Source organism: Fusarium oxysporum, chromosome 1 (genome assembly GCF_000149955.1).
Source record: "Fusarium oxysporum f. sp. lycopersici 4287 chromosome 1, whole genome shotgun sequence".
Taxonomy (NCBI): domain Eukaryota; kingdom Fungi; phylum Ascomycota; class Sordariomycetes; order Hypocreales; family Nectriaceae; genus Fusarium; species Fusarium oxysporum.
This window is the reverse complement of record NC_030986.1, coordinates 5,750,897-5,759,988: the sequence shown is the minus strand read 5'-3', so window position 1 is coordinate 5,759,988 and position 9,092 is coordinate 5,750,897. Positions and strand designations below refer to the sequence as shown.

At 47.7% G+C, this 9,092-nt stretch overlaps 4 protein-coding genes across 4 annotated transcripts; 2 read left to right on the top strand and 2 right to left on the bottom strand.

The window, feature by feature from the left end:
* Positions 1 to 1,260: 1,260 nt before the first annotated feature.
* FOXG_18071 (uncharacterized protein) lies at positions 1,261 to 1,362 on the bottom strand (the record flags this gene model as incomplete). Its single annotated transcript, XM_018398115.1, has 1 exon — positions 1,261 to 1,362. One exon carries the CDS (start codon positions 1,360 to 1,362, stop codon positions 1,261 to 1,263), a length of 102 nt encoding a protein of 33 aa, XP_018234020.1.
* Positions 1,363 to 2,309: 947 nt separating this feature from the next.
* Positions 2,310 to 3,269, top strand: FOXG_01343 (uncharacterized protein; the record flags this gene model as incomplete). The annotated part of the gene is made up of 1 exon (XM_018378162.1): positions 2,310 to 3,269. One exon carries the CDS (start codon positions 2,310 to 2,312, stop codon positions 3,267 to 3,269), a length of 960 nt encoding a protein of 319 aa, XP_018234019.1.
* An 82-nt stretch (positions 3,270 to 3,351) lies between these two features.
* Positions 3,352 to 5,230, bottom strand: FOXG_01342 (uncharacterized protein). Its single transcript, XM_018378161.1, has 4 exons — positions 4,910 to 5,230; positions 4,392 to 4,856; positions 4,193 to 4,339; positions 3,352 to 4,146 (listed from the first exon to the last, which is right to left on the bottom strand). The coding sequence occupies exons 1-4, from the start codon at positions 4,964 to 4,966 to the stop codon at positions 3,403 to 3,405; spliced, it is 1,413 nt and encodes a 470-aa protein (XP_018234018.1). The 5' UTR covers positions 4,967 to 5,230; the 3' UTR covers positions 3,352 to 3,402.
* Positions 5,231 to 5,767: 537 nt separating this feature from the next.
* Positions 5,768 to 8,698, top strand: FOXG_01341 (uncharacterized protein). Its single transcript, XM_018378160.1, has 3 exons — positions 5,768 to 6,322; positions 6,376 to 6,795; positions 6,845 to 8,698. The coding sequence occupies exons 1-3, from the start codon at positions 6,020 to 6,022 to the stop codon at positions 8,591 to 8,593; spliced, it is 2,472 nt and encodes an 823-aa protein (XP_018234017.1). The 5' UTR covers positions 5,768 to 6,019; the 3' UTR covers positions 8,594 to 8,698.
* The last annotated feature ends 394 nt before the right edge of the window (positions 8,699 to 9,092 follow it).

The window sequence follows — 9,092 nt, the reverse complement described above, 5'->3', positions numbered from 1 at the left end:
ATTCTTGACGTTATTAGCGGCCCGTAGTTCTCCATATATCACCCTTTTATTATGTTATACCCCAGGCCGAAAGACCTCCGATCGGAGGTTGTGGCGGGAGCTATGATGTACATTTTTGGTGGTTCGATGGGGAAAACGAGCTCCGAGGGGCCGGGTTTGCCCAATTACAGCTGTAGCATTACAAGAGTTGGAATTACTCAAAAGGATAGCTTGTCGTAGACCCCGTGGGGGAAGACAACTCGCTCAGTTCATTACGTGATAACCTCGTCTGTAACACAGGATAGGAAGGTCCCTTGATGAGAGCTTGAAGGTAGGTAATCTCAAGATGCTGAGATTTTGTAGATACCTGCCTGCCGATTGGTCCTCGGCCACCCCGGCAGATCCGCCGGATGGAGCACCGGAATAGTGGGGCCTTTGCCTCCGTCAACCTTCAATTTTGCAGCCGGTGGAGCATTACGTATGTCCGAATATCCGGACTCGACTCCGTACGGCATTCATTTCGCTCTATTGCCACTACAAGCCTCCTTCTACCGAGGAACCTAAAAGTTTAAAATTCTTGCAGGAAGTTTTTAAGGTTATGTCAGCCTTGATTTTAAATCAGCTCAGGTCAAAAACAACATCTGACAGTGGACCCCCCCCTACTCGTGTTTTTGGTATTTCTTTTACGTAGAAAATGGAGCCGAAAAAGCTGGGCATTCTACAGTTTTTACATACGCGAAATCCACATTCATGTTCCGATCGGAGGTTGACGGTGGAGTTGGGTGACATGATGAAAACTAGGATGGAAAAAAAATCCTTCTGGGAATGTTCTAAGCTACGGGCCGCGTGAAGATCCTTGCGTAACGCGTGAAGTTAGCGGTGGTGAGAAATGGTTGGTGGATTGAGGTGAGGCGGGTTTATGGTTATTCCTGTAATTTAAATGTCCGAGACCGTTGGAGCTTATGGCTAGAGGAGGAAGGTAAGCCGCAAAGAGCGAGATCCGTGTTCGGCGCCCTTTTGTTGCCAAGCTTGTCAAGCTGTTGTAAGGCGAGAAGTGGTCCGACGTCACCTTGGCGATTTCAGCGACAGTTTCTTTCGCGCAGCATGGAAGGAATGGTGACTAATCATCATGTAATTCCAAATTGTCATCACTGTACACACCCGCTCCATTGACGGGAGGAACTGGAGGTCGGCGCGTTGGTAAAACTGGAGTGCGAGCGGAATTGGATGCCTGCAGGGTAGTCTGCGACACTTGCGATCGAGTTGGCTGATCTGATAACCTTATTCCTCATCCTTGTGGCGTTTCATACACTGCAGCAGGGAAATGTCACCCTGTTGCAACATTCTTGACGATGCAACCTTCTTGCATACGCGAATGACCATCAGTTTCGGGAGCGTTGTCGTTGATCATAAGACCAATGAGATTGAACCTTGTCTGAGTTGGTGAAGCTCACTATCGGGCAATCAAGACAGCTCAGCTCCATTCCATGACTTGCTATAAATCTAGGATACACCAAAAATCCGTAGTCACTGACGCTTCATTGCTCATGTCTTGATAGTGTTATAATTTATCAGTGAGCATTCAAGCATCAACTCAATTGGTCAATGACACCATACCCCCACCGGACAAATATCTTTCAACTCATGCAGTATCACCTTGGACAATCCTGGCAATCAGTCCTGAGGGTCTCAGCCCAAGACACATGCCGAATTGGAGATTCCGTCATCCGAGAGCGACTTCACAGCAGTTTCATGACCAATGACAACGAGTCTCTACGGCTAGAGGCTGCTAGCTGTTACGTGTCGCATCAAATATGGTGCTTACCATGACAAGTCTATAATAAAAAGGGTTTCCCCCCGGTCGAATATGAGAAGTCAGCACAAGCATATTGAAGAATGGGTTACATTAAGAAGAATTGCTTGTCTCGGCATCTACTAAGCTTATACCATACATGTTCCCTTAGACATTCTTGTTCCCTGTAATTGGATCTCTTGAAAGGCGGCTGCCACACGATCTCAGCCGAGTGCGAATATCTTCTTAACTCCGTCGATTTCTCACGTCAGCGAATCGCACACTACGAAAAGGTCCTAAGCGGCAAGGGGAGACAAGAAAACTTAGGAGCTCTATCATAAGTGACAAAAAGATTTAGGTAATTTAGTATGGGTTTACTTACCTTGAGGCTAATTATTTTTGGCACCTACGCTTATGTTCAGATGCTTTCTTGTGGAACTCCGTTGGGCTCACGGATGCACCGCAGGACTTGGTATAAGTAACCAAATCTCACCAGATAAGCAGACTACATACCATCATCATCAATACTCACATCAAAATGTCTGAGCTTCCAACTTACGCCAAACAACAAGAATGGAGAGATATCCAATCCTTCCTCCCCCAACGCCTCCACTTCACACCCAATCACTCTCCCACTGAAGAAGTATGGCATCACCGCGGCCACGCTCTCCATCTCGACAGATGGCGCAACCCCTCCGCCAGCGTCAGACTCATAATGCATCACGGCATGGGAACAAACGGGCGCATGATGTCAATGCTTCTCGGCGTGCCTCTGCACAAAGCAGGTTTTGAACTCGTCGCTATCGACATGCCAGGCTACGGCTGCACAGTTTCTAAAAAGGGCCATGTTTGGGATTATGAGGAGTGGGTTAACATCGCGAGTGAGTTTGTTGATCATGAGTATGAAAATGATAAACGACCTATTGCACTTTATGGATTGAGTGCGGGGGGTGGTTTGACGTTTCATGTTGCGGGGATGAATGAGGGTGTTAGGGGGATTGTGGGCATGTGTTTTATGGATATGAGAATTCAGAGTGTTGCAGACGCTGCATGCCGAAATCTTTTCATGAGTCGTATCGGTGCACCGATGGGGAGGGTAATGCACGCTCTTGGTCTAGGTTGGATGTCAATGCCAATGTACATCACCGGTCGAATGTCAACACTCGTCAACAATCCTCAAGCCTTGGCAGCTTGTATGCGCGATAACAGTTCCGCGAACGCATGGGTATCGATGAGCTTTTTATCTTCCTTTACGACGTATGAGCCGGCCAAGGAACCGAAGGATTTTGATACGTGTCCGATTTTGCTGACGCAGCCGGCTGAGGATCGATGGACGCCGCTTTGGGTGTCGGAAGCGTTTTTGAGGGATGTTGATAAGGTCAAGGTCAAGACTGTTATGTTGGAGGGGGCGGGACATTATCCGCTCGAGGATCCGGGGTTGGGGCAGATGGTTGAGGCGATTGTTGCGTTTTTGAAGGATATTGAGCAAGAAGCGTGAGCCGTGATAAAGTTGAGGGGTCAAAAGAAGTTTCAGTCCCAGCACAAAGGTAAGAACAGAAATCAACAAGAAATCAACACATATGGGTAATATACTCTTTGCCCTCACTTGTCTTGTTATTCTTTGCTTTTCGTTACAATATTGTACACCCCGGTCCTGTCTCGGTATCTATATTATTTTCACCTGAACTACTATCAAACTCTTCTTCACTTGATAATAGCAACCTCACTTTTCTCTGGTTGTTCTTATCAATATCCTCAAAGCCCCTCTTGACCATTCTGACATCAGAAAAGTAATTCAAGCCTGGGAAATCAGTCTGATACTCCACGAGCAGCTTTTCAACTTCCTCGCGTCTGTAATCATCCAACGCAGCTAATGACAGCGCGAGAGGCGAAGCCACCGCAGCAGCTGCAATCGGCCGATTATAGCTGGCGGCTCGGCCCAGTGCAATACTCTCGTCAACATAGCGCTTAGCATCCGCTACGAGGACAGGGTCGCCATCGTAAGACCGTAGAATGCGATTCAGAATAGCAGCCATCGTCAGCATCGCTGCGATCGCTGTATGGAAACGCATCCCCATTCTTCTCTGAAGAAACGTTGAGCCAGATGCTTTGGCTTTAGCGACTGCCTCTTCAGCTGCTTTGACAACTCTCGGGTGTTCTGTCTGAACAAGAGCATATGCACACTGGATCTGGTAGAGGTATTGATCGGGATCGCGGATGAAGCAGGACATTTCGCCCATAGTTCCGATGTTGAGACTTGCGAAGGACGTGCCATCTCCTGATTTGAGAGGCCGTCCGGCATCGCCTAGGACTGAGAGAGCTTGCCCGAACCATGGGCCCAGGTGGATGTTGGGGTTGGTGAAACTCTCAAGGACCTGACGGGCGTGAGGACATGGGTAGGGAATAGGGAGAGGGACTTACCACTATGGAGAATATCGTTTGCATGAACGGCTTGTCGGAGGGATTAAATTGGGACTTGAGGATGGCGTTTTGAAGCAAGTATGCAAGCACTTCATGGTGCTTCGAGTTAACACTGCCAGCACTCGCACCACCACTGCCAAGCCATTCCTATGAACAACCCAGTTAAACTTTCTGTACCACGGTAGAGTAGGGGACTTACCTGGCAGATCGAGATTAAGTAGATCGAGCACATATTATCCGCCGAAAACGCCTGCGCAGGATCTTGCATCGACTCCCTCAACGCCTTCAACGCAAAAACATACTTATCCAAAGCATCAACCTTTGAAACACTCCTGTCCTTCAACGGTCCAAAGCCCGTTACAAACGCTGTGATGGCTGCATCGAGCGGTTTACTCGATCCAACGTGGCGTGGCAAGTCTTTGACGAACCATCCATACGTTGAGATATCATAGCCGGGGTTATCGAACTCAAGGATATGCACCAAGTTACCCGCCACCAACGTCTTGTCATTACTCAGCGCCGAAGACGGTCCAGCCACAGTTTTGGTGTGTTTCTTAGCAGCTTGAGTGTTCTCAGACTTGAAGACGAAGCGCTTTACACCACTTCCTGTGCATTGGAGCTTGAGACGTGTGCATCTCGCACAAGCCGGTTTAGCCTGATCGCACTGATCTCTTTAGTGTCCCACTCGTTACTATGCAAGGTATTGGTATGTCATACCTTTTTCTTCTGCTTGCGACACGCGTCGCAACCTCGAGCTGTAGGAACGCCAGCCATGATTGATATCGCGGGGTTTTACCTCAAATGAACAAGTTTGATGTTTGGTTGCATGTTATCCCCGGCTTACTCGCGCCAAGCAGCTAAATTGTCTGAGACGCGCGGCTTAATAATGGTCTGTACGGCATGACAATGATATCTTCCAGCTTCTACGTAGTTCTAGCACTGAGAATGAATATTCTTATATAATCCTGATATATAAATCTGGAACACAATGGCTGTGAAGTGGCAGGAATATCGCCTCTCTCCAAAGAAACAATCAATGAGGTTCGCCATAACCTCAACCCAATTTCTAAGGCCAAGACCTCTCTAACAAATCATGACGACGAATAAGATGAGTCGTAGCGTACACTGCCCCATACTAACCGCTTCTGGCCTCATAGCGCGCTGATCCTTGTGAATATCTTATTAAGCTTGAATTAGCCTCTTGATCAAATTCCTTGGCTTGAATACGGGGTTTGAATTACGTGTTTCTCCCTGCATAAGAAAACACCGCGGGAAAAACAAAGCCTTCCAGACTCTCTAATCATGAGATTTTTCGGCACCTCGGCAGTTTCCTATTTTGAACCTCGGGTTGGTCGTTTCAAAGAATGGTCAAACCAACAGTTTAAATGCGGATGATCGGCACAGCCAGATTCCCGTCCAATAGAATCGTTGGAAATCGTCATGATACGAGATGACACCCCGGCATTTGCACAAGAATGACGACGTAGAATGGACACAGCCACGAAGGATTCTGCTACTGTCACATTTCACTGTGAAACCGACTCAATAGTTATGCATGTGCCTGGTCGTTCAATTCGTCCGGGCAATTTTCACCGTGGGCGCCAAGATGTTTTTGGCATGCCAAGCTCGCTTGGCTTTTTTGGGGGGGAAGGGGAGTCTTTAAGGAGGGTTTTGCTGTTCTCCTTTGACGTTGTTTTTCCTTTGAAATTACTGGTAGACGTTCTTTTGAGGCTAGGTTCGGTTCCTGATTTCAGCTGAGCTTTTTAGGCCCTCAGCTTTGCCTTGCCAGTTGGGTCCCCTCATGCTTCGCAGGTGACACTATTCATTATGGGCATGGCGCCCCTTAACCTTGTTGACCCCGTAGTGGGCTCTGCGACTGCTGCGGTGGTGTTCACGACGGTGTCGCAGTATGTTCCTTCGAGACGACTGGAGCTGTGCTCTGAGATAGTCTGTTGGGCTGTTCTTCCGTTCCTCTTCAGATATACTGCTCTACCGAACACCCGGGCGTCCTCGCCTTTATTGAATGATCCGCAGAAACAGCGTCATTCATCGTTGTCACAATGGCTTGTTGCGTTTAGTATCGTGGCGGCTGCTTTTTATAGAGCTGAGAGTAACACTATTGGCTTCTATGTAAGTTGATTATGGGATACTAATCCGGTGAGACCGTACTGACAGCGATGAAGCCTCTTTTGACCCCTCTTCTCCTTACAGTACAGACGTACTTTCAGACGAGCATTTCGTCTGATCCAGTCCCTACCTCGCCTCTCATCAGCACCATCAAGGGGACAACACTGGTAGCTGTCCTTTCAGCGTTCTCACTTTCAAACGGTGATATCTTCGGCTCCCTAATATCGATCATATTGGTGGCTTCTCTCTTTATTGTCTACAGCATCTTCATCCCGGGCTTCACGGTGAAGGTATTGCCACTGTCATCAGTTGACATCGAGACGAATATCAAGGCCATTGCAGGCCGAACCATGGTCCTACTTCTCATTGCTGTGGCTTTCCAGACTTTGGTTCTCGGACCTCCAAACAGCAATATCATTCTCGTGCTCTTTACGGGATTAGTCAAGGCCTTGTCTTGGTTCTTTACCATTCAAGCCGTACGTAGTAGACCTGTCAACCAGCTTATACAGACACTAACAAACCAAGGCACGACAAACATCCTGGTGCATAGCTACCACGATAGGAACCTTTGCTATCGCCTGCACCAGAAATCCCTTCTCACAAACCTCTCAACTTCAAGCCTTGTCTCACGTCGCAGTCTCAATACTCACCCTTTATCAAACAAGTCAACTCCTCCCCAAACAATCCAAGGGCAAAGTTCTCCTTTGGTCCTGCTTATCGGCGTCTATTATCCCCTATCTCTACAACGAATACATAATCCACGACGCAACATCCTCAGCATCCGCCGCATTCACCTCTCAATCTCATCCCATCGAATTACTAGCCCAAGAAGCAAGATCAGTCTTCGAAAGTCGGTTAAAAAATCAATCTCGAACGTATCTAGCAGCAGTGAAGCAGTACAAACAGCGATACGGTCTTGATCCACCACCTGGTTTCGAAGCATGGTTTGAATACGCCTTGAAGCACAATTCACCTATCATCGATGAATTTGGCACGATTCACAGCGCCATATCGCCATTCCTGAAACTCAGTGGGAACGAGGTTTCTGAAATGATTGGAAAGGTATATAAAACGCCGCAGAGTGAGGTTTGGCTCTGTCAGCTTTCGGGAAAGACTGCGAAGACAAAATGTCGTCATCCGAGTCGTTCTTACGATCGTCATTACAGCTATATTTTTGATAAGTTGTTATGGAATCTTCCAGGAGTTCTGCCAGATGTCAAGTTTCTTATCAATCATTTTGACGAGCCGAGGGTTGTTATACCTCCACAGGCAGGCGACGTCGACAAAGCTATCCGGCTGAATGACATGTCAATGCATCCGACTTGGGACTCTCTAACGAAGTCTTGCCCGCCACACAAGACCTATCGGGATGACCAATCTGGCCTCGAGACATTCGGGCTACCTTTTGTCAGGGATCACCTCTCCGAGTCAGATTTGTGCAAACATCCAGAGTACAAAGATATACACGGCGCTTTCATAAGCCCAAAGACGTTTCGTCTCATTGAAGGTTTAGCACCAGTCTTGTCAACGGGTGCATTCTCAACAATGGGCGATATTCTCTTTCCAAGTCCAGCATACGTCGAAGAAGAGTTTCAGTACGACAAGACCCACGATGTTCCATGGTCAAAGAAGAAGAACAACTTATACTGGACGGGTTCAACTACCGGAGGTTACGCTCTCGACGATCAGTGGAGGAACCACCAACGGCAGAGATTCGTGGCTTTGGCGCAGAACCTTGGGCATCAAGAACACACATACCTGAGGGAGAAAGACGGCCTGATCAGCAGCGTCAAGTCATGGTTCCTAAACGGACGGCTATACGACGTCGGCTTTACAAGAATCTTCCAATGCGACCGCAAATTCTGCCGCAATCAAAGCACATTCTTCAACATAAAATCATGGGCCGACAAAGACGCAGCATTCCACTCAAAACTCGCATTCGATCTCGACGGCAACGGAATAAGTGGCCGCTACTACAAGCTCTTATTCTCAAATACACTTCCCCTTAAGCAAGCTCTTCTTCGAGAATGGCATGATGAGAGGTTGGTGCCGTGGGTGCATTACATACCCGTCAGTCAGAGCTTGGAAGAACTACCTGAGCTGGTGAATTACTTGACGTTGAACAAGGCGGGACAAAAGGTAGCAGAGAAGGTTGCGAGACAGGGGAGTGAGTGGATGGCTAAGGCTGTGAGGGAGGTCGATATGACAATTTATACTTGGAGATTGTTGTTGGAACTTGCGAGGCTGCAGGATCCGACGAGGAAAGGGACTTGAGGCTGATCTCCTCTGCCTCGAAAACTTGTAACATTTAATAACCATATTAAGAATAAGTAATCCAAAGATATATTGAACTTATCCAAGTTTTTTGTTTGTTTTGGGCAGAGGTCCAAAGTCTTGTTACCTCCCCCTTTCTTCGTCTTAGCTCTTCAACCGTCGCCTGTATCTCCTCCTCTGTCATCTGTCGTGGTTACAGACTCTGGTCTGAGATTCAAGGTATCAGTCCGTTGAAATGGTACCTTCCCTGAAAGAAGCATGCCTCCCGCCAGTGTGTGGGAAGTCGCTTTCTTGTGGGGGCAGGCACAGATTCGTTGAACTGCCAGAGAAGCGACAAAAGGAAGGGGTGGACTGTATACCATGATACACTGCTTCTTCGACCTCCACGTCTCTCAAGCTTCTCATCTTCTTTCATCACCATCATCAGAATCCATCATCAAAACAGCACGTTTATTCGTCGGCATCAGCCCATCAACTCTGTTCATTTCTACATCCAATA

Coding starts and splice junctions, on each gene's coding strand:
- FOXG_01342 (XM_018378161.1), bottom strand. CDS start 4,966: ATGGCTGGCGTTCCTACAGCTCGAGGTTGCGACGCGTGTCGCAAGCAG. Junction 4,857..4,909: donor GTCGCAAGCAGAAGAAAAAG/GTATGACATACC, acceptor TAAAGAGATCAG/TGCGATCAGGCTAAACCGGC. Junction 4,340..4,391: donor ACTTAATCTCGATCTGCCAG/GTAAGTCCCCTA, acceptor GGTTGTTCATAG/GAATGGCTTGGCAGTGGTGG.
- FOXG_01341 (XM_018378160.1), top strand. CDS start 6,020: ATGGGCATGGCGCCCCTTAACCTTGTTGACCCCGTAGTGGGCTCTGCG. Junction 6,323..6,375: donor GTAACACTATTGGCTTCTAT/GTAAGTTGATTA, acceptor ACAGCGATGAAG/CCTCTTTTGACCCCTCTTCT. Junction 6,796..6,844: donor GGTTCTTTACCATTCAAGCC/GTACGTAGTAGA, acceptor TAACAAACCAAG/GCACGACAAACATCCTGGTG.